The following is a 24,029-nucleotide window of genomic DNA, read 5'->3' on the forward strand; positions in this document are numbered from 1 at the left end:
GAAGCGGTTTACCAGAACACAGGGTGACACACGAGAAACAGGTGCCCACAAATGTGCTCACGGTGGTTTACAGAACAGGTATGACACAGCTCCATCTTAAACTAGAGTTTGAGGCTGCAGGCCTATTCTCTTACCGTTCCATTTTGCTGCAAACTGTGACAAAACTCCATTTTCTAACGCAGTGAAAAACAAATGTATAACCTATAATGCCAAAGTGGTGAGAGGCAAGCACGAACAAAAGAAAAATACACCAGATGGTGCTGTAAACAAAATGTAGTGCAGGTAAACTCATTTTGATGCATGGAATTTAGAAGTTACATGCACACAGAAAAAAGCTATTCCGAGCCCTGTGAGTTGCATACATCTGTAAATATGCTACGCAGCTGTATTAGGTTTGAATATCACAATGCCAATTGTGAATCAAAAGCATTATTGGTCATCTGTTTATGACTTTTGGTATTTTAACTAATGTATTGCCACAAAACCTTTTCTTTCAAAATATCTTTCCCTCTCAGCAAACACAAAACAAGTAGACATTTATCAGATTTCATCTTTAATTCATAATTTACACACTCTCTAAATCATTTCTTATTTTACAAGTTTAATTACAAGTTATGCTCACATTACGCCACAAGTCGCATAGACCAAGATCTAAGGGGCTTCCCATGCTCGTCACACTTTGGGTCCACCAAACCATGACGTTGACTAGCTAACAAAGAATTAAAGTGCAGACAGAAGTAAACCTCAATGAGAAATACTGTTCCTTATTTAGGTTTGAAGACATCTATGCTGAGGCAGATGGTGCAGCGAATTAAGGTTAGTAATTAACTGACCTGTATCTCAGTCAAAAGTCCCAGACAAAATGATTGAGCGAAGATACCGTGTGCTGCGGAGCAAATTCACAGAGGCCAAACCTGAGAAGTGATGCCTGAGATCCATTCATCCACCACATTTAATGAAGTAAAAGGCTTACTGATTTGCTTTACAACCTTCAAATCCCGGCAAATGTAATGATAACACTGCACTGTGGGACAGGCCTACACTAAGAGATCAATTATAATGCAAACTTCCTGCTTTAAAATCAGTCTTCGGATGTTATGAAGCTCAATTTGAAGGATGTTAACATCAAGAATAATTTTGAGACTGGGTGCAAGCTATTCTGTGCACAACAGCATTTTAAAGTTGCAAGATTGTTTAGCATAGATATGCTTAGCATTATTTTTCCAGATACAAGGCACCCATTTCAGTAGAACTGCCAAGAGCATGACCACATTGATCAAACTACACAACTCCTGCAATACTGTGCATTTCAAGTAAACCGAGAAGTCTTTGCGAAATTGGCATTGCAGAACAGCAGTTGACAAACCAAAAGGCCTGTTACAATCACAGTCAGTTAGATGTTTGAGTAACCACAAGGTATAACAGAACTCTTCAGACTCCATGTCAGGTTCACAAAGTCAGCCAACTGTCAAAGTAATGAGCAATAGCTTAGGGGACTTTGTCATTGAACAAATTCAACAGTCCTTGCTGACCAACTAGTAACAAGAAAGACATTTTTTCTGCTCAATTTCATTTTTTTTTTTGGTCATATTGCTTTTTCCTCACCCACACATTCAGTCCAAACTTCCTCAGATTAACAGAGGGTTTTTCTGGCAGCCCGGGCCAAGTTCCCTCCAAAACCGTGGAGTAGGTCGCACTGCTCCAGCTCATCATACCGCCCGCTTTGCAGAAAGCAGAGCAGTGTAGTTTTGCATGTCTCTTTGCAGGGCTCTGACACATGTGCTTTATGTCTGAGGTACCAGAACTTTTGGAAGACTCGGTCATCTTTTATAAAGGTCTGCATCAGCCCGTTGTAGTCGGAGGGGAACAGACTGGTCAGACCGTAAGCCTTTGTGGCGCGGTACAGCAGTGTCCATTTGGGGTTCTGCTCTGGGCCACGTGGATCTCCTGGACTGTGGTTTACCTCTGTGAGGTTCAGGATGTACGTTTCATGGTCAAGCACCAGCCGAGAACTGCCTTGGTAATTCCCATCCACATAGTAGACTCGGAAACCTGGAACAAGAAAAAGGATTACAATTTTTTCCCCGTGTGCTGCTTCTGAAAATGTTGGGAGAACACTCAACTCGTTTATGAACTCACCTGGGTTAAGATTAACGTAAGTAGTAACACTGGGAGCAATGAATGCCACTCCCAACGGGCGGGTCATTGTTTCCTCATCATAAAACATTTGGAACTCATCCATGTGTGTGTGGCCAAAAAACTGTCCGGTAATTGTACTTTCATATCTGGGAAAAATGGGATATCAAACAAAAAGAGAAAACTTTACAACTAGTCTCATGTCTTTTTGCAAAAGGTCAGACTGTTGCATGCAGCTACTTTAACCACAGTAGGCCACTGACCTTTAAATTAAAAGCAAAACAACTTGTATCTACATTTAAGTGGACTCACAACACCACACAAGCATCTATCTAAAGACATCTGATCCAGCTATGCAAACGAAGAGGAAGTGAAACACGTGTTGCTGGTAATAAGTCAACCACAAGCTTATCTGACTACAGATAATCTGGGTAGATTTACCATATACTGGCATTGCACTTAAAATACATGACAGCTACTGCACAATAGACAGCAGCTATGAACCGACATTGGGGACATTAGTGTTACTTATTAAATTCACTGCTGAGTGTACATAACTTCATGTCCTCTAAAAAAGATGTACTGCAACTGCACTACAACAATTTCTAACAGTTGTGGGGTTTTGCATTTTTTTGTTTTAAGTGATTAATGTTGCTACCTGTTGACAATGTGATAGTAGTTCCAGCTCCAGCTGCCAAGACACAGGCCAGGTGGAATGTGACCAATGATATGTACCTAAATTAAGGAGGAAATGACACCACATAGAAGAACATTATTGCACCAATAAAAAAAAAACATTTTATTGCAATCACATGTTCAGTTCCAGTGATAAAAGGGAAGTAAAACAAGAAAGCCATAGAGTCATTATCCACATCCAGAATGAAGCAAGTGGCTAAGGTGGGACATGAACCTGAGCCACACTGATTCCACAGTAAGTGTTTTATTAGCTTTGCAATGTCTGCTCTTATTTATTTTCATTTTGTATTACCTCTTCTATTTTAAACGTATCCTTTTGCACTGTCTGCACCATGGATCGATTCAAAGTGAAATGTTGTTCTGATTCTCTGTATGCCGGTTACATAACTGCAGAATTGATAATAAAGCCTCTTGAATCTTGATTTTTTTTTTGTACTTGTAGACAACAGTTTTGGTATCTGTAGCTAATCTCCCTCTTCATGACAACTGTATGGGGATGAATTTTTATATGAGTCACCCATTTACATTTTGTTAAGGCTTAAAATTATATATTCATTATCAAGAGTGGGCCACCACTTTGAGTGACAGGCTGTCTGTAGACAGTGTCCTCAGCTTCTCAGTCATAACCACCCCTCACTCCAAACTTGAAGCTTTAAAATGAGAGTCAACAAACCAATGGGTGATGCACAGTAGCTATGCCCTCTATTTTTTTTTTTTTTACAGCCAATGGGCATGCCTTCAGTTTTGGGAAGCGGACAGGAGTACCGCCACGGAAGCTAAGTGATGTACGGCTGTGGACAGGGGCAGCAGCAAAACATATTTAAGCCATGCATATGGTACACTGAGAATACTGCTTTACCTTACCTTCAGACATCCATTTCAGACAGGGAAACCATTTACAGTTTACTTCCTCATCTATGCTCTTTTCAAAGTCATCAGACTCCACTCATAAAAACAGTCATTTTAGCTCGCTAAACACAGGAGCTGCTGGTCTACCGTTGCATCTGTTAATTTGTGTTATTGTGTGACGTTGGTGATTCTGTATTAATCCTTTTAAATGCCAAAGTCACACAATAACACAAACTAACTGGTCAAAGCAGCAGTGAATCAGCAGCTCCTGTGTTTAGTAATATCAAATTACTGTTTTTCTCAGAAGAGTCTGGCTTTGAAGAGGGTGACGCAATGGCTTCAGTTACCCATCGGAAATCGCTGTGTGATGGCAAGGTAAAGCTGTGAAAATATTCCCAAATATAGCATGCACTTAAACTGATTTTTAGTGGGACATTGTTTAGGGGGCTAAAGTACATAAAGAGTTGTACATTCCTTAGCTTCTGTTTCAGTACTCGTGCCAGCTTCTCCAAACAGGGTACATGCAAACCGACGTCTACTGTATGTAAGACACTTTTAGGGATGCACCTAATATTCGGTAACCGAATATATTTGGCCAAATATTGCAAAAAAAAAAACAAAAAAAAAACAAAAACACAGATTCGGTATTCGGTGGAATAAGTGAAAAGCAAGGCCAAATAATAGCGGCGTGTTTTGATAACGCAATCAAACAGCATGCGGTGACGGACGGAGTAAAATGTCGGCAGTGTGGCGATATTTTACTCCGTCCGTCACCGCACTCGCATTTGCGACTAAAAATAGTTTTGTGTGGGCAAAATAAATCATTCAGCACACTGTGTGAGTACAGATTTCAACCAGCAGCAGAAACGAAACGGCGAATCCCGCCGGTTGTGGGTTGAACGGGGGTCACAGACACGGACAGGAATGCGTATTCCTGTCAAATACAGTGGTGCATGATAACAGCTTACCGGCGACGGAGAAGTCCGGCTCTAGGTGAATAACTTATTGTCATGACTGCCCAAAAGTACCTGAACAGCCGAGCCATGGCGGCACACAGTATGTGGCGTATCAGAGGAGAAACGAGCCGTTCACATTTCTCTCTCTGTGGCAGGTAATGGCTCACAAACCTCACCGCACTTTAGGACTGTTCGTTACTTATGAAGGGACTGTCAGGGGAGGAGGGTGGCTGGTTGATTCTTATTTTATTTATTTATTTTATTTTGATCCCCCTTCTGTTAATCACTTATTGATGCTGTTTTTGAAGTATGAATAAGTCAATAAGTAATTTATTCCATTGAAATATCATTGATGTATTATAGAAAAGTGATTTATCTTTTTATAAATGACAAAAGGCACATCTGCCTCATTTTTGCTGTGGTATCCTGATACTACTCAGAACCGTGATACTTTCACTGGTATCGTACCGTGGGTCCCAATTTTGGTACCGTGACAACACTAATCTGGAGGGGGTTCATTTGCAAAAACTAATGAAAAACTAAAAAAACGGTACTCGGTATCCGACCAAGCGTTTAATATTATTCGGCTTCGGCCACAAATTTTCATTTCGGTGCATCCCTACTTACTATAGATAACTACCTCACATGTTTCCCACTTACAAATGATTCAAACTATCCCTTTAAGCTACCTAAATAGCCCACTCACCTTCTCCCCCTTGTCCTCACTTTCCTGGAGAATATGGACCAGCCACTGCAGCTGGTTAGCAGGATCTGTAGAGTTCACCATCAGCCAAAAGTTTTCTCGAGCACAAAAGTTCATGTTGAGAGAGACCATCCTCAGACCAGGCTGAATCTCCACCGTGTAGAATCCTCCATATCTGAAATTACATCCAAAGACATAGGTGAAGGATTCAGAAAGTCAAAATCACCCTCGCAGGCACCCATCAAAATTCCAAACCCTCTTGATAGGGAACAATATTCAGAGAAATGTGACCACTTCTGTTTGCTAAGCATAGGGACGTGAACTTCAATCAAAGTGAAACTACAAGAGCAAACATGTGACATAAACAGTTCCTACTTTATAATCTAAAACAAAGCCACTGCTTGATGTTACTCTTTAACAACAGAGCTTACATCTTATCTGCAGGGTGGCCCGACCTGCACAACAATGTCAACATGCAATAACCATTTAAATATGATAAAAACAAGACTATCAAAAACCTCAAAGTCTGTAAAGCCTGCTCTGGTAACCACGGTGCCCATTCCTCTGCCATGGTGTTGTAGAGCCAGGCGCTGGACCTGTTGCCACGAACAAAGGGTGGCGGGAAGCTGTTCACAGGTGTACTCTCGTGGTTCCCCACAGCAGGGTAAACTGTCACATTTGCTCCCAGGTATCTGGACAGAAGATATGAGGAAGAGTCAAAGCTGTTTGGATCAGGCAACACATGACAAACATATGACCAAGCAGCCGCAGAAACAGTTATGTTTCGAGTCCAAGAACAAGACCACTTTGAAGTTAAATTAGGGCAACTGCATTATCCAGAAATTCTAATAATATCAATATTCTAACATTTCAAAACCATGTTACACAAATTATTCTATTAAAAAAAATACTCTGATGGCTGAATGGTTAAGTTATCTGCACTAATAGTTAGACCACATGCCCATTATGTTGCGTGTGAAAGGAGCAATAATGTTTCTTATGTAAATCCTAAAGAGAAATTACTTATGGATGAGCCTGGAGATAGTCGTAAGCTCAGACAGCTGCTGTTTCCTGGTCTGAGCCCAAACATTGTGTGCTGGTATGTCTCCAGTCCAGTAGACCCAGTCCCAGGGTCCATCTCTGGCAGCATTCTCCAGGAGGTTCTCCACCGTCCACCGAGGCAGGTCACACTTACTGTAGGTTCCCCAGTACCCAGCCTCCCTCCGCCTCCAGCTGGGGGAGCCTGAGTCTTTGCGACAACACAGAGGGGCCTTGCAGTCTGCTGCGCTGCCGACTACATACTCCTGTAGGGAGGGGATTATTTTTAGAAGCAGGGCTTGATCCAAAACAAAGTCAGGTGACCAAAATCCTCCTAGCATCTTCTGCTTAGTCACTACAAATGTCCCAGGAAAATGGCAACTTTACTTTCAGCTAAATAGACAGATTTTTAGATGGATAACACTCACCTGGTCCCAGTGGATGTCCGTTAGAAACAGGACCCTGCTCTGTGGAGAACCAGGTTTGGGAAGAGAAGGTGGTGTGACAGGGGGCTTAGGGACCTTTGGCAGGGTGATGTTCCAGGGGTCGTAGATGTCAAATTTGCCGCAGGAAGGGCCCACCAGCAGGGCGCACGCTTCACTGGGCCACAGCAAGGACTGCTGCAGAGCCCGGATGAAGTCGGCCCTGAACAACTCTGTTATTTCTCGACACACTTGCTCATCAGCCAGATGGAGACGGATACACGCCTCACCGACTGCATGTGCTACTCGCTCTTCATTTACGTCACTCTAGAAGAGGTAACAAAGGCAGAGCAGGATGAGGTTAGAGGTGTGACAGCACAAGTAAATGTAACAGTAAACCTGAAGGGGCCTTTGTCAAGAGCTTTTACTCACCGATGTCAAAACCTCAAACTTCCTGAAAAATGAGCCAAGCTGAAACTGAACTGAATCATCTATAATTCCAACTTACTAGACCACAATGTAACACTTGACATTATGGACAAGTCACACGCTTGGATGCATGCAGCACTGAAGTGTAATATTTACACTTCTGATTTGAAGGAACATCAATCTGGCCAATTTTGAAAGCATGTTTTTTAAGGTCAACAGCTGCAGCTGCTGGATGACAGGAGCACTTGAGGTCGACAAAGAGACCATATGATCAAGAAATCTGAAGAATGCATTTGTGCTAAAATCAGCTATGAACACCAGGAGATATAAAAAGAAATCCCATTTCTCACTTCTTCAAGGGGCAGAGGAAGAACTGGACTTTCCCCATATGGAAGTATTAGTGTTGCATGTCACTTATGCTTGCAAACTTGAGTAACCCCATATAAATTAATCTTTTAAGTAGTCTGTCTGCACTGAGCAACAGGATTCTGGTCATATTATCATCTTACCAGCCTAACCATACTCATATCTTAACCTTTAATAAATAAATTATATTAAATTCAATATTTCCAAACTGAGAAAAGCTACAAATATCTGTGACATCTGACAAGGAAGTTCGTGCAACCATTTCCCCATACTTTGGTAAACAGGAGGTCAGACATAGTTGCCTGGTTATAAAATGAACAAACAGACGCACGCAAACTACGGGAACAACATTTTGATGCATTTAAAAACATTAATCTTTCATTTACCATTATTATATATTAGGACTCTGACACTACAGTTTATCTTGATCTTGACTCCGACCTACACTAAGGTTTAATTTCAGTTTTTGCTGAAACTGATTAAGGCGTTTATTTTGGAGGCTGCAGATTGTGGTGCTGTTGCATTGTTTTGTGTCATACTGAGAGGTGTAATTTAACATGCTTATATAAACTAGGGTGGACAAAATTTCAGATGGTTAAAACACCTCCAGAATAACCATAAAAATCATCACTGAACAGCTGCAACTCAAATTTAACAATATACATGAGGGTGGGATTTACAGCAGGGTTGCTCTACTGGTTTTAGCAAGGTGTGCCTACTAAACTGGCAACTGAGTCTATAAAAATACCTTGCTAATGATACATGTATATTTCAATATCCTCTTTAGTAGCCTGAGTAAGAGACATGTTAAAACCTTACCAGAAGGGCGATATCAACGATGGTGAAGAGTGCTTTGCACAGGGGGCAGGTGACATTTCTCCAGTTGAACCCGACCCCTGGAAGACTAAACTGCTCCATGAACATCATCCTGGGCTGCTCTGAGGTCGGTGCTGGACGGCAGGACCCAAACATCATTAACACCAGGGTGCAGGTTATCAGCCCCAGCAGCGAGGGGAGCCTCATTGTCTTCGTCTGCAGCCTCTGTGAGGGACAAGAACCAGGACAAAATGAAAGTAACACTCAGCGGTGCAGTTTAACACCTTAACTTGAGAGTATGAGTCTCATGCTGCACCCACAGGCAAATTTAAAGGGGTTTCGACACAACGCCGGGTAACAGGCTGCTAACAATGTAGCTAGCTAGCTGGTGTTTTGCCAGTACCTCCCAAAAAGTGCAGACCGGAGTGTCGTCGTCGTCGTCTTCCCCAAGTGAGGTGGACACAGGCAGGGCAGGAGGTTCAAGACAGTCCCGCTTCCTCGTCCACAAAGTGTACAAAACAAAGGTAGACTAGAGCTGTTGAAGGCTCGTCGGTCGACAGCACTCTGCTAACAGATGTTATGGTGTGAGTGTCTCCTCTGCTCGGCTCGGTCTTGTGAAAGGCGCAGACAGTCAGCTGACTCGTCACGTGCCACAACTTTTTTTTCCCCTCTTTTGTTCAGAACAAATTGTGACATGAGCTGCAGCTGGTTGATCTTTGAAGAGTGCATCGATCTGACAGATTTTTATCTCCCCTATCTGACCAGCATGCTTTATGTGTATGCTTTCACAGCAGGAGCTTCATTAACTGTATGACACCTCAGCAAAGTGGCTTGATTTCTTTGGAAAGAAGACAATGAGCAACTTAGGAAGAAATGAGAAAAAAATAACTAAATAAAATAATAAATAAACGAAATAGAAATAAAAATGGATACATAAAATAAAATAAAAACAAGAGAATGGCCTGAAAAAAGTGCTTAAAAATGTTTGTCAAATAATTTTAAAAATATATTTGTGGTAATTATATTTCAAAAGGTTGATCCTGCACCACTTACACTGTAGCTTAGTCAAAAAAAACCAAAAAAACAAAACAAAACAAAAAAAAACACAATTTATCAAACTGTTAATTCCCATCATAAATTTCTTTCAAAACATGGGAAGAATGCAATACCGCAGAATAAATAGAATATATATTTAAATATATAATAAATGAATATATATAAAGAATAATATAGCCTGCTGCATCTGAAGAAAATCCATCAGATTTAATTTGCTGTTGTACATGCCTGACTCACACTGCATCAAAATAAGGCAAAGAATCCCACAAAGCTATAAAATCACATATTTCCCTTGGAATCTGTGACCACATCCTCTGAGCTGAATCTAAACTTCATTTTTGACCTCAGAAATATGTTTTAAAAAATCCAGCACAGAGTCCACTTACTGCTAAGTTTTATACAACTTTCAGCACCATCTAGTGGCCTTCATCTGAAAAGAAAGTTTGCTCAGCAGACAACTCCATCCACTGAAGACAGACACAAAATTTGGCTGAAAACTTTCCAGCAAGCAGACCTTGTCAGGATGCCTACAGGTATCATACAGTTAAATTTAATGCTTTTCAGACCTGTTCAAGACACCTTTTCACCCAATTTAGGGCAGATTTTGGGACAAATCATGTTTTACTTATTCAAGCATTGCATGTAAACATTGCAAGCAAGTAGTATATATGTGGTCTTGTGCAGAGGCAGTATTATCTAGGAGTATGGTTATTAGATATTAGAGTGAATTAAGTTAATCTACATTTTGCCAACAGGTAAGTGCAAGTATGACGTAAAATGACAGTATTATAGTTTTTTTTAGAAAGATTTTTAACATTAGAAAAGTGGACTTTTACAGAGAAAAACTTCACTCATTTTCACAAAAAAGTAATTTTAAAAATGAATAAATTAAATGAGATAAAATGTTTGTAGAAGTTAAGACCTCACAAATTCAAGTTTATGACTATTTAATGAGGTTTAACACTAAAATTAAAAGAGAGATGAAAATAAAATATTACAATATTTTCGATCAAATACCTCAATATCACGATATTGCAGGGCTGACCATTGATGCTTTCATATTTACAAAATGAGATTTTTTGATAATCATCAGCAATGTGGATATAATGACTAAGTGGTAAGTTCAGAAAATTACATCACTTAAAACCAGGAAAAGAAAACACTTGTGGTATTACTAAATCCAAAATCTGCAGCGATATCTAGTCTCATATCACAATATTGATACATGACCAATATACTGCCCAACCCTAATGCAGTCTCAAAATAAAAGAACGAAAAGAAAGAATTTGTCATAAATATAAAACATTTATTGCATTTGTGTTTGTTAATGTGTATAAAATTATGGTTCCTATACACAGTTCTTTGGATCAGTTTCTGTCACTGAATATAATCCACACTGGATTAAAAAAATTGCCAATATTTCAGTGAACATGTTTCAGCCCTAATAAAAGAGCCCATAGGCTAAAGAACATTTATACCTCAAATTTAAATTATACAAGAAAAGCAATACAATACTTATTGTTTGGATCGTGTAGCGAAAGTGGTCTCTGACATTATTTACAGTGGCTTAGCAGATACATGAAGTGAAGATACAGAGTGGTTTGATGATTAAAAACATGGCAACAGGAGTGTTGCAACAGATTGCTGCGAAGGCGTTCACTTGTCTTGCATCTTCTCCAGGATGGGAACGATCATGTCGAACTTGGGTCTCTTGGCTGGGTCTTCGTTCATGCACAGCCTCATCAGCTTACAGATATGAGGGGAAATCCCCGGTGGAATGGTTGGCCGAAGACCTTCGAGAGCCACCTGAGGAATGGGTGAAGGCGAGATACAAAGTTGCTGTAACTATCCCAAACAAAGCAACCTGTGCTTCGGATTTTTTTTTTTTTTTTTAGGTATGGTGGTGTATTTCCGAGGGTTACAGAGATGTGGATATGAATACAAAGTGCAAGCCTGGGGGTAGATAAATACCGCGCCCACTTGCCTTCATGCCTATCTCCATGTGTGAGAGGTCAGCAAATGGGACCTCTCTGGTGACCAGCTCCCACAGCAACACAGCGAAGCTCCACATGTCAGCAGACCGTCTGTTGATGTCCTCAGGCCTCTTCTGCAGGGCTTAAGGGACAAGGAAAACCACAAACATGACAGGGTAACTCGTTTGTTGGTTTGTTTTTAATCGGTAACACGGGCAACACACCAGATGACTACCACTAAACTGAGACCAAATTACACAGTACAGTATGTTCCTCACTAAATGACTCATAAAGACTGAGGAGGCATTATGGGGGGAGGAAGTAGGCTGAAGGGAGGGAAAAAAAGAAATAAATACCTTCAGGGGCCATCCATGCTGGAGAGTACATACGACCAGGACACTGGAAGGAGAACTTAGCATCTGCCATGCTTATTCTGGCTGTCATGTCCTCATCAATCTGGAAATGAACCCCATCAGCTTGTTAGTCATCAGATATCTGGCTTGTCAACGGATCACCTTAAAGGGGACCTGTTATGCTCATTTTCAGGTTCATATTTGTAGTTAAGGTATCTACAAACTAAAACATGTTTACATGCTTTCATGGTCATAGTATTCCCCCTCTGTCTGAGACATTCTGTTTTAGCATCTGTCTCTTTAAGCCCCCCTCTTGAGAAGCCCAGTCTGCTCTATTTGGGCAGCGTTTCCAAGTCTTCGGTAGATTCACGTCTCTGCACGCTGTCGACAGAAGTTTGCCTTCAGGGCTTTCTACTAGAAAGCTCTGTCTTGGTTAGGTGCAGGAAAAAGATGATGGTTTGGGCTTAATTGAAAAGATTTCTGCCAGAAAGAAGGCTAACTTCTCTCATGGGCTCCCTGCACTGTCGTTGCAGCCGGGGAATGAGACAACACAGTATAACTGCATTCTCTTACGTGAAAAATCACCAATAAAAGCCTTTAAACACAACTGGAAAATGTTCCAGTAGGAATATAATCTAAAATTGGGGAGAAATTAACAACACAGGCAACCAAGATGACATGTTTTCCTGACATGTGTGCAATGTAAAAACTTGCAGTAGCATGCCTGGTGCAGGTGACTGTAGAAAGAAATCCATCACAGGTTGACGTCAGCTTGTCTCAAAGTAGAAAAATATGTTGGAATCATCAGAGTATTGAGAACAGTCTGAAACCTGAGGTTTTGCTCACAGGGATCACTGTTGCATACATTTACCTCAGTTATTTGAAACTTTGGCCACGTTTAATATATGAACATCCGACATTATAACATTTTATACACGACATAAAATAACGAAAAGCACTATAGGTCCCTTTTAATTGTGTTTAAGCATACTGGCGGTGACAGACTAAAACCTTTTAGTTTATAATAACGGTTGGTTTATACGGCACAGTCGAGCGGTGTCTTACCATGACATGCTTGCTGTTGAGGTAAAGTCGTGACACCATTGGTTCTAAGGTGTGGAGGAAAGCCATCCCACTGGCAATGTCCAATGCAAACTTCACCGCTTGGCTTTGGTCGACCACCAGAGCTGAGGAAGAGGTGGACAGGAGGGGAAAGTAAGAAGTACAGTGGGGCGAGGACAGGTGTGCAAAGTCTTCCATCTAGTGCTTTGGAGCTGGAATAAACTTAAATTCAAATTTCAGCCATTATCATTTTACACATGCACATAAACGCATTTAACTTACTAGTGCCCTGGTGCAGAATGTTGAAGAGGGATCCATATGGCATGTAGTGGGTAATGATGATGGGGTGAGGGGATGGAGGTGACTGACAGGCCCCAAGAACAGGCAGAATGTTTGGATGAGAAAAGATCCTACGGACACATGACAGAGAGAGAGGTGTGTGTAAATGTCAGAAATACGTAATTATGAAGAACACATGGGTGTTTCTCAGATGATTAGGAAAGAACAAATTCATGGCTGGCAGGAAACAAAACACCTCTGCCTCTCAACTTTTCAGCATACTCATCCCAAGTTATTTTATGTGTGCTTTAATTCTTAAAAGAGCACAAGAACTGAAGCCAAAATAAAAGCACACTGCCAAGTTCTTCCAATTCCACACTCAGCCTTCCTGCTGGGGGTTCATTCTTTGAATTGGCCTGCTGTAAGGTTTTCTTCATTTTTGTCCTATTAAGGTTTTGTTGTGAGTTTTTTCCTGTCACTTAACAAGGGTCTGGACTGATTAAACTCGGCCACTGAAGGTATTATGTTACATTTGCTTGACTGATTTAAACTGCTGGGTATTACGTCATTTTATTCTGTGATTAATTTTGATTTATTAGATGTAAGTAGGATATTTCTGTGTAAATACATGTGAATACTTGTGAATTTCTCCATAAAATATGCATGTAACACCGTTATTATGTCAACAACTCATGATTCATTGAATGCAGAGGTCCTTTCGGGGGCCCAGTGTGCTTCACATGCCTAAACATGCCTGTATGACTTCTCTTGGAATTGCACATACTTCAACATAACACAGGCACAACATTTTGCCTTTTGGGGATTAATATGGTGCAACAGCCACTAAAAGCATGGTAGCCTACACAGACTGATGCAAGAACATCAACATGACAAACAGGATTCAAAATAAGGTTTTTACCATGATGGATTTAATTCCATGCTATAAGGGATTACATGTTTACTGTGATGCAAGGAGGTTTGTGGAATTTGTTTTTCACATCATGGAGCAGAAGACATCGCACAGTAAACAGCTGCCAACGACTGCTTTGTCACAAAACCATCCCATTCCCTTGACCTCTAAAAGCAGAAACTCCACTCCTTGTTGCACAAGAATCTTACACCAGATCCTAAATTCTCTTTGACCACAGCAGCCTCAGTGGCCACCAATCAATCACATCCATCCTCACATTAGCACTGTGTTTACCAGGATGTGATAGTCCAACTGCTCATAGACTGTGTTAGGCTCAGACATACAGGCTCTGACGAGACTTAACCAAATCACAACCATTATTTTCTTATTGATGTATAAATTACCTGAGTTTTGGATGCTCTTCGTTGAAGTCCCTGCTCTTCCTGGTGGTCCAGTCTCTAACCTGTAGCACCTTTACTACAATCTCATCCCCTTGCCATCGACCCTGCCATAACTGCAGACAGAGCACACAGTCGAGTAAACAACCGGGGGGCTAAAAAGAAATTAAAAAGACTGACATAGCAGTAAACACAGTGCAACTGACCTCTCCGGACTGGTTTTCATTGATCTTTGCCAGGAGCGAAAGCTGCTTATAATCAATACCAGCCTGCTTGTTGAGGGTACCATTACCTGAAGGAGCCAAAACATGAATAGTCAAACAGACATCCTGGTTTAATATGAGAGTTTGTTCCTTTTAACGCAGTGTGAGTGTTACTCACGAGGTCGTGTTCGCATGGTGCCCTTCCAGAAAGTTTCCTTATAGGGGACTTTGGTCATACTCTGGCCCATTTTCTCTGCCTTTTCTGCATAAATGAAGTAACAACACAAAAATAAACTTTATATGTTTTGTTTTGCTGATATAATGATTTACTTTTCCTAGAAAATAACCTGTTAGGGCGGTAAAATGTCCATAAATGAGCTCTGACCTTGAAGCAGTTGTCTTAGATGAGGCTTAGCCTTGTCCAGAGGCGTCTGTCCATACCTGTTACATATACACACCTGGGCACCACTGGTCACCAAGTCCTACAAAAGAGGGGATATACTATGTGTGCACAGACTCAATTTTGAATTAAAAGCACAACAATACAAAAAAAAATATCACTGTAGTGGCCATTTCTCCCCAGAAGAGGGCCTTTGCAGCCAGCAGACTGTATTCTGGATGTATTGTACTTTACCTCTGCTACTTCATCTTGGCCCCAGAAGCAAGCGTAGTGGAGTGGTGTGTTTCCATGCTCGTTGACTGTATTGGGGTCGGCTTTGCACTGAATCAGCTGGAAATCATGTGCAGGTCATCAAGTGAGAAAATTGGGGGCAAAGCAAAGCAAGTGTACAGGCATAAAAGCCATAAACGCTCCGGTTGTAACGATAATGTGTTTACCTTTGCCACAATGTCTCTATGCCCGTGACTGGAGGCGAGATGCAATGGGGTATCATCTCCACGGTTCATCACGTTAATACGAGCACCTCTCATGATGAGCATGTCGACAACTCCGCTCCTTCCTTCCCTGCAAGCCCAGTGGAGGGGGCTGAAGCCGTGGTCGTCACTAGGACACAACACGCACAAAGAGAATTGCTTGATTGATGTAATTTACTTTAAACATGTAAAACAAAAACAGATGAGCAAATCCTACATAAATTAAACCAGTGGTAAACTTTCTTTATGACATTTTAAAGTCTAATTAGAATGTTTTTATAAGATGACAGTGTTAGAGGTTACTTATTCCCAGGAAACAAGTGTGGGAGGGTGCTAGAGTTGACCTGAACGCTCTGAGGCTTCAACTGTTGCTATGGTAATCAACATCTAAATCAGTATTCAAATGCTGCGTTTTATTTATACATATGAATTACCCCCCAAATAGCTCATAAATTAAGAAACAGTGATCCATCATTATTCATTATGCATCAACATTAATTATTACTAGTTATTTTTAGACAAGTACATTTGGACTTGATGATAGTTTCTTAACTCCTACTCACTCTCATTTATTGTCAGCCACTGGTTTGATCAGATGAGACAGGCTTACAGATGCAATAGCAAGATGTTGAATAAGTCAAGCATCTGGAATAGTTTAAAAATTTTGCAAAGATGATCCCAAAAGTCAAGTGCCAGATGTACCAAAGGAAACGGGCATATCGTAAATCTACAACAAGCTTGGAAAACTACCTGAAAACTGTAAGTAACAGCTTAGCCGTCCTGCAAAAAATTATTTTTTTCTAGCTATTATTCATGGTTAATGTGACCTGCATACTAACAAAGTGACTAACTGTTATGTTATTTTAGGTGCTGATGTTTAAAGAAAAAGCACGGATACTTCTTGATGAATTGAAGTAAAGAGGAGCCACATTTAACAACAGCAAAACTACATTAAAACATCTGTTTACAAACTCTCACACAAACTGTGCAGTATAATGCAAGTCTCATATATCCAGTTGTATACTCAGTATTTCTCAAACACATACATTTCTGCTAAAACTGTAAAATAAAACACTCTTGCATAAACAGCTTCACGCACAGATGAGCAGATCTTGCCCAGGAGTTTATGCAGGAGTGTTTTAAATAATTCTGTTTTAGGAAAACTAGATAAATCAGATTTGGATTATACTGCACAAGTTGTGAGAGTTTGCACACAGATGTTTTTGGTGTTTTGTTCACTGTGAAAGTGAGTGCTTGACATACAAATGATCAGTTGAGTAGCAAAATATTCCTCCAACATCTCCGAGCATATGTCAGCTGACAAAATACTCTCTGTGTGGTTCGCTCTTTGACACTCAGCCACACAGGTTCTCACACCCACTACCTACCAATCTTTATTTAGACTTAAGCACATGCTTCCTTGCACTGCCGGCAGCCTTTACCCATCTGACGACTGGCCTAGTGATAAATATGTCTTTGCAAGCTGGAATGCCTGCTAACATACACAAAATGCAAACGTGCAGACAGCGTACATAGCACTGCTGCAGTCTACAAGGAGCCAAGCTATCACCTATGTGCAATTGGCCCCTTCACCCGAGTGGCTCCTTTACATTAGCTGACCCTGAAGCAGCTGCTGGGGCTTCTCGCAACTCCCCGCAAAGCCACAAGCTCTACACTATGTTTAACAATAAACCTCAAGAGGGCTTGTATAGCCTGTAGGAAATGGCTGCAGTACTAGCTCGCACCAAAGTGAAATAGCAGTTAGTCACATTCTCTTGTCAATTCTCATCCAGCGCGGTGTACAGACAGTTCATAGTCGGACCAGCCCTGTGTGTGCTATATAAAGTAACGGGTAAAAAAACTCAGGAATGACAGAGCGGAAAATACACGGTGGAATCCTCAGCTACACATTCTCTGAGTCTCCCACTCTCTTTCTCCCTGCCTTCCTGTGTCACTCACTCAAAACACACAGAGCTCCCAGGGGAGATCTAAAATGCCATTTAATGTTTGTCTCAGTGGGCTCTGGTTCTATCTACTCCGTGCATCAAAAATGAGCAGGAAAGCACATTTTCCCACCACGATAAACCACTTATCACACATTATTGGATATTCTGAAAGAAAAAAAAAAACAGCTGCTTCACACACTCAGTTGAGTCTCTTTCAGGTTAACAGCCAAAGCAGGCCTCCAGCATAATGACTGGTCTCTCAGATGTTTATGTGGGACTGCAGCTCGCTGCCTGAGAAGCTCTGTCAGCGAGGGCCTGGCCCTGTATGGAGTTGAGCAGAGGAAATGGCCTTGGCTGTTGCGTGGTTGGCTAGCAGCTCTGCAGCCCTCAAAGTCAACGTCAACAAACTGCACATATATGGCCTGGCCCAAGAATGAGATAACCGAGGTCTTTAGCAGTGAGGTCTTCTCACTCCTCTCTAGTAAGGAAATTATGTAAACAGGGAGAAGCGCCCTGTATATCCTAAACAATTTAAAAAAAATCTAATCAGGCTGCAACTTGTGACCATTATAAGTTCATCTACCACTTATGTTTGTTCCCAGAAAACAGTGTGACATCTTAAAAGTGGTTGTTTTGTCTGACCAACAGTTTAACACCTTAAATATTTAATTAAAAAAGATGATGTGATTAACAAATGTGCTATTGAAAAACATCTGTAAATCAGCGTAATCATTTCAGCACTATATTCAAATGTCTATACGTGCTTTCCAGTCTAGTGTAGGATGAGTTTTGGGTTATATTTGGATATCTGAGTCATAGACATTACCGCACAACCTCCGCAAATCACCCACTGCTTTTATACACACACACAGTTTTTGGGGATGACATCATAAGGAGAAAAATCCTAGAAGAAAAGGGGAAAAAAGCTGGACTGGAATTACCGAAGCTGGGTGATGTTGAGGAGTGTGTGTGGAGTCGCAGGGAGAGCACAATATGGAAACTATTTGACCACCTCTGACGTGCCAAGGATTGCTTTGTATGCACACACACACACACACACACACACACCAGCACAGAATTATTCACCCACCATACCAAATGTGGTGCGTTTGCTATAAAGTCAGCTCCATTCATTAGAGGAGCGTAGTCAATGTGTTATTGCACAGGCTCTCCACACTCTGACATCCAAGAGAAGATAGAGGCAGTCATCTTCAAAGCTTTGCATCCGCTTACCCCAAGTTGAGGTCATTCTCTGTGTTGTCCAGCCACAGGCGGACAGCCACAGAGTTCCCTTCTCGACACTGTGTGAAGATGTCATCCATAGTTATGCTGTGGGGTGCCTCTCTTGACTGTTTGCTTCAATCTCTTTTGAGATCAGGAACATGTAGCCTGCAGAAAGGTATTCAGTGAAGACTGTATAAGAGACTAAGTTTATATTTTGCTCCCAAACAATAAAGGTTTGAAAAAAATGGTATATCTTCCAGGACACTGATCAAGGATATGCATGGTCTTGTGAGCCTACTTCTATAAGGTTAATGTCCATAATGTGGAATGAATGTGTGTATCCCCTCAGGTGTGACTGTGTCTCGCTGTGCTTTATATTTTTATGCTATCGCATTCCTAAACATTCATTTTATAGTAGACCAATCTTTTATACTGATTGTTAAATGCAACATAAACATTATCTGCTGCACAATGAAACAAAACAGTACATCAAAACGAAACTATGCAGTCCATTAATAGCTCTACATTCCCACATTTCCCCTCGACTCTATCCTCCTCCGTGGAAATCGGATGGGCTGGCCTATTGGCTCACTTTGAAATCTATTGTTAAAAAGTCAAAGTGAACTTTAACAACAAAACTTCCGCGACCACAATGAAAACAAAACTATTAAACATGCAGAAAAAAGTTGTCGGAACTCTTACCAGGTGCGAATCGATCGATTTCTTGTCAGTTTCTCTTTTTTTCTTTCTTTTCTCCCGAAAGTCGGTCTCGTCTCCTCAGATTTAAGGGCAGAGAATAGTCGGTCTCAGTCCACGCCCCGCTCCTCAGAGTTGATGTGGGCTACTGGTGAGAGGTTGAGAGGCGCTCTGCTACTGGCAGCCCACGTCCCGGGACACTGGGACAACAGCGCCCCCTGCTGTAGGCAATGCACTGATGCTGCACCCGGCGGTCAGGTGAGGTGGCGGAGAGATGTAGACACTTTTTTTTTAAAATGAATGCATGCATGGACATACAAAACAAAATGAATGAAGACACACAGTCACCAGGGATGTATGCTAGTGAAGGAAAATGCACAGGTATTAATTTAAATCTTGGTTTCCTTTCCATTTACCAACAGTATAAGATCATTGATTCACAAAGCCCATATTGGAGCCTGACCAATACTAGATTTGTTTTTCATATACTTTATTAATCCCAGAGGGTAAATTAATTTTTTTCACTCTGTTGTCATATACACACAGGCCTGAAATACACATACATGCACAAACAGGACCTATACATGCATTACGTGGTGGTGTACTGGCACCTCTCTAGCTACCAGTCCATGCTCCTAAATCTGCAATTCTCTAGTTCCCACCCCAAGTCCCTATGGACTGAGCTACTGCCACTGATATTGAAATAAAAATTAAGAGTGAAAAATCACATGACAGTATTTTCTGACACTGTTAATTCTCCTTTTTTAATATCAGCATTAAAAGTTTTATAGCTCCCTTTAATTTAATTTGGACATTCTGACTTTCATAGTAGCAAAAGTGACAGTGTTATTAATAACACTGAAAATGACTCTGCTGTATTGAAGTGTTTAGCTGTCATTAATCTTATAATTTAGCAGGACCCCAGGCATTCATTACCTTATCTGGCCCCCACTCAAAAAAAGTTTGAACACCCCTGGCCTATGTAATCTGATTAGGATATTTTACAGTTGAAAAATAATCTTGTCAGTGCCCTCTGGTGGCCAAACAGTGCAGTAGCGACGCTGCATCTTATACAGTGCCTTTGGTGTTTGTTGCTGCTTACTGGCCAACATGTATACCGCTACCAATACATCTGTCATGAGCTAATATTGGCCTATTTGAATACTGAATACTGACTTATTGGTTAGCCTTTTTTTCCTCAGTAATAAATGTTGATTAAAATAACCTTTTGACATGTAGCAGAAGGAAAAGAACAGGCGTAAAAAATAAAATAAATGATTTCATCTGAATGCCATTTAGCTATTTCAGTCTGAAGGTGCTGATATTTTGCACCTGGCTCACTGTCACACTTGTCATAACGTGTTGGGACACTTGCATTGAATGGAAACTTTGTAATGTTGTTAGTAACACCTGTGTTTTTCCAGCTATGACAGGACAATATCTGTTGTGATGAAGGCCTGTTCATGCTGTATTGGAGCCTTGGTTAATATCTTGGTTGGCCTTGGCGTCTTAGTTGCAAGGAATATGTGCTAATTAAAATATAATTGGTTTTATATAATTGTTACATTTGTTTTAAGTATGGCATGGCCATATAATCCCAACTTGAGCATCAGTGGTTTGAACTAATCATTTTTATACTTACCCCCAAAAATATTTTTAACATCATTAACAGTTACGCTGAAGAACATTAACTTTTTAGTTGAGGAATGAAGCCACTAGCAATGCTGTTTAAAGCTTGTCATTGCTCTGCTGCTGGATTAAAGAGTACACAGCATGTTCAGTGCAAAGACAGGAAATGATGGGAGGAGAGAGAGTTGATGGTTTAAAGTGGATCACACCCACAACAGTGACAGTATGTGGCACACGCCCCAACCCACAGCTGCGTTTGGACATCCTGCAGCAGAAGGGCCTTTAATGTTTTCAAACAACAAATACAAGAGGTTGTCAGTGGAGCATTTAAAATAAAGAAGCCAAGACAAGAAGTAATGAATACTCTCATTTTTTTATTATTGTTGGAGATTTTCTAATTTCTTAATTTACTGTGTCATCTTTCAGAACTGACTGAGTGTCATCAGGGTGTCATCAGATTTAAGTCCTTTTGGAGCTGGCAATATCCCGCACCATCACTAAAATCATTACACACACATACCCCCGCATACACCGTTACAGCGACGTCAAACATACTGACAATGCCTGCACAAGTTAATAGAGTCTAAAGTGAGGTCTTCAAGTTGCTAATATTGTAAAACAAATAGTGAAAAACCTCAAAGATTTTCACAATATGAAAACAGAAAAGCATCAGATGCTCACATTTAAGAAACAGAAGGTTATATGGCATGATGATATCATGTTTAACAGTTGTTAAAAGTTGATCTATTCCATAATTTATGTATTTATGCTATTAATCAGCTATTCTTCTCAGCAATACGGAGAATGTCACATTTGGGACAGCCAGCAATGAGTCATCAGACGTGGGTTGTTTGTGCTGGGTTTGTTAACAGTCTGACCATCTGAGACAGACCCAGACTGGGCCTCATCATTGGCCTGACGTTGGGGGAACCTCTGGGGCTCTCTGTTGGCCTGACAGGCTCTCGATGGATTTAGACACTGTAGGTGCAGCTGCTGTTGCCGCAGGCACATCTCCTGATAAAGACAGAGGTTTAGATGGCATTAACACAGCCGCCGGGATCTCAGACTCAATTTGGGCACCAGCTATTGGCGGCTGAGGAAAGCTTGCTGAATAAGATAGTCCATTTCCAGCGTCATTAAGCTGGGAGAGATTCACTGCTTCAGTCGCAGGTGTGAGTGGTGCAGCAGCTGATAATTTGACTTCAGTGGCTGCTGTGGATGCAGACTGAGCAGCACTGAGCTCGACTGGAATATCTAATCCTGCTGGCTTTAGGACTGAGCTGTGGGCTTCCGCTTCGACATCAATCATTGAGGTAAAAGCCCGATCCACCAGTGGAGGTACTTGTGGGGATGGAGATGAGGTGATGGGTGTTTGAGATGCTGGTGAGGCCTCTGTGGCAGGAGGTACCACAGCCTCTGTGGCAGGAGGCACCATAGATGCAGCCGCAGATGCTTCTGCTGCCTTGGCATATTCTGCAGTTTTGCTCTCCATCTCCTCCATCCTTCGTTGTACCATCCGAGGCATCAGCTGCACGTAGGTGCCCATCAGGCGGTGGTTAGAGCGAATCAGCTTCCCCGCACAGCTGTCCACACAGCGCTCCTGCACAGATAACAGCAATCAGAGGTGATGAGTGGACAAATGAAGCAAGCACTTCACAAGTTTATGATGTGTCCATGATACACTATATGGTCTCAGGTATGTGGCCAAAAGTATGTGGACAGGGGAGTCTACATACTTTTGTTCTGGGGCTGATTTTCATGGTTTGGATTAGGCTCCCTTGACTCAATCAATGTGAATCTTACAACTAGAGCATACAGTGAGATTTTAGACAACAGGTTGCTTCCAATGTCAGTAGTTTGGTGAAGGCCCTTTCCCTTTTCAGCATGACAATGATCCTGATGCACAAAGAGCCCAAACCTCAATCTCATACAAATGCTATAGCATGAATTGCAAAGACAAGCTAGGCCATAACACAACATGCCCCTCCAAAATCCTGCAGAGAGCCTTCCCTGAAGACTGAAGCTGTTACAGCAGCTTATTAATGCGGATCCTTTTGGAGATATTCAACACTCGCATACATGGGTGTAATGTTCGTGTGTCCACATACTTTTGGCCATGCTTTATAAGAATAAGAATATACACAGAAATCAAGGTTGTAGGAGTTAAAGTATCTTTGCTTTCAAGTATTCCTACCTCGTCCATGGTGAGGTTTCTGTAGTTGAAGTTGCTGCTGCATCGCTGGAAGCAGATTTCAGTCATGCGGTTGTAAACCAGGAGGAAATCCCGCAGCTATAAAAGACACAAAGTCACCATGGAACTGTTCATCTATAAACAAACCCAGTGTACCGGACAGTGCGTATGATAAGGACTTACATTTCTCAGCTGTTGGTCAGGATCCATCATGACTCCGTCTGTAGTTATAGCTGCTGGTTAGCTAAAATGCTAACATGGAGAGCTAATCAACTAATGGATCAAGCTATAGTTTCCCGGATCCTCCGCTGTCTCACGTGAATAAAACCGCAGCTCCACAAGATGCCGTATACATGTCAGTTTCAACGTAATTGTACTATAACTGAGCTGATTCAGGGAGTAGATTAAGGTGGCATGACATTCACATGCGAGCGGCCATGTTTGTAACAAAGATCGTCCACGCCCAGAAGATGCTCCACTCACTCCCATTTCCGGTTTCCAAGATTTAGCGTTGCTGTATACGTTTATGTTACCTTTAGCAAGGTGGTGACAAGACTATTCGATTTTCCCCGAAAGACACATACACATATATATAATATATGTTTGATTTTGAGAAGCTAAAGCACTAAATCGTCTGACAGCTCGGAAAAGTCATGATACTTCGTCTTATAACAATTTCCATTTGGGCTCTTGCAGCCAAAGAATAATAATTTTATCTTTTATTGTCTAATTACACCCTCTTGACAGTTTAATTCTCAGTTATATGAGTAAACAAAAAAGTCACTGTTTGCAGAGGCTGAATTGTACAGTGATTGTTCGAGCATG

The 24,029-nt window shown here is 41.3% G+C and overlaps 3 protein-coding genes across 3 annotated transcripts; all 3 read right to left on the minus strand.

Annotated features, from left to right (window-relative positions):
* Positions 1-536: 536 nt before the first annotated feature.
* On the minus strand, positions 537-9,031 carry smpd1 (sphingomyelin phosphodiesterase 1). Its single transcript, XM_049591978.1, has 9 exons — positions 8,815-9,031; positions 8,415-8,636; positions 6,807-7,127; positions 6,364-6,644; positions 5,859-6,032; positions 5,344-5,515; positions 2,795-2,871; positions 2,140-2,285; positions 537-2,052 (listed from the first exon to the last, which is right to left on the minus strand). The coding sequence occupies exons 2-9, from the start codon at positions 8,616-8,618 to the stop codon at positions 1,634-1,636; spliced, it is 1,794 nt and encodes a 597-aa protein (XP_049447935.1). The 5' UTR covers positions 8,619-8,636; positions 8,815-9,031; the 3' UTR covers positions 537-1,633.
* A 1,721-nt stretch (positions 9,032-10,752) lies between these two features.
* ilk (integrin-linked kinase) lies at positions 10,753-19,548 on the minus strand. Its single transcript, XM_049592748.1, has 13 exons — positions 19,391-19,548; positions 18,698-18,853; positions 15,483-15,648; positions 15,280-15,375; positions 15,031-15,127; positions 14,824-14,907; positions 14,649-14,734; positions 14,449-14,558; positions 13,138-13,265; positions 12,859-12,980; positions 11,797-11,896; positions 11,452-11,582; positions 10,753-11,273 (listed from the first exon to the last, which is right to left on the minus strand). Exons 2-13 carry the CDS (start codon positions 18,784-18,786, stop codon positions 11,124-11,126), a joined length of 1,359 nt encoding a protein of 452 aa, XP_049448705.1. The 5' UTR covers positions 18,787-18,853; positions 19,391-19,548; the 3' UTR covers positions 10,753-11,123.
* Positions 19,549-21,388: 1,840 nt separating this feature from the next.
* On the minus strand, positions 21,389-23,657 carry timm10b (translocase of inner mitochondrial membrane 10 homolog B (yeast)). Its single transcript, XM_049591919.1, has 3 exons — positions 23,388-23,657; positions 23,208-23,303; positions 21,389-22,613 (listed from the first exon to the last, which is right to left on the minus strand). The coding sequence occupies exons 1-3, from the start codon at positions 23,415-23,417 to the stop codon at positions 21,921-21,923; spliced, it is 819 nt and encodes a 272-aa protein (XP_049447876.1). The 5' UTR covers positions 23,418-23,657; the 3' UTR covers positions 21,389-21,920.
* Between the last annotated feature and the right edge of the window lie 372 nt (positions 23,658-24,029).

Source organism: Epinephelus fuscoguttatus, linkage group LG12 (genome assembly GCF_011397635.1).
Source record: "Epinephelus fuscoguttatus linkage group LG12, E.fuscoguttatus.final_Chr_v1".
NCBI classification, from domain to species: Eukaryota; Metazoa; Chordata; class Actinopteri; order Perciformes; family Serranidae; genus Epinephelus; species Epinephelus fuscoguttatus.

Excerpts from the sequence above, each read along its gene's own strand:
- smpd1 (XM_049591978.1), bottom strand. The coding sequence starts at position 8,618 with ATGAGGCTCCCCTCGCTGCTGGGGCTGATAACCTGCACCCTGGTGTTA. Across the intron at positions 2,872-5,343 it reads GTGAGGACAAGGGGGAGAAG|GTACATATCATTGGTCACAT; the intron begins GTGAGTGGGCTA and ends TCCTTAATTTAG. Across the intron at positions 2,286-2,794 it reads TACTATCACATTGTCAACAG|ATATGAAAGTACAATTACCG; the intron begins GTAGCAACATTA and ends CATTTTTCCCAG.
- ilk (XM_049592748.1), bottom strand. The coding sequence starts at position 18,786 with ATGGATGACATCTTCACACAGTGTCGAGAAGGGAACTCTGTGGCTGTC. Across the intron at positions 14,559-14,648 it reads ATGAAAACCAGTCCGGAGAG|TTATGGCAGGGTCGATGGCA; the intron begins GTCAGTTGCACT and ends CTCTGTCTGCAG. Across the intron at positions 11,274-11,451 it reads ACATGGAGATAGGCATGAAG|GTGGCTCTCGAAGGTCTTCG; the intron begins GCAAGTGGGCGC and ends CCCATTCCTCAG.
- timm10b (XM_049591919.1), bottom strand. The coding sequence starts at position 23,417 with ATGATGGATCCTGACCAACAGCTGAGAAAT. Across the intron at positions 23,304-23,387 it reads CTGACCAACAGCTGAGAAAT|CTGCGGGATTTCCTCCTGGT; the intron begins GTAAGTCCTTAT and ends TGTCTTTTATAG. Across the intron at positions 22,614-23,207 it reads GAAACCTCACCATGGACGAG|GAGCGCTGTGTGGACAGCTG; the intron begins GTAGGAATACTT and ends TTATCTGTGCAG.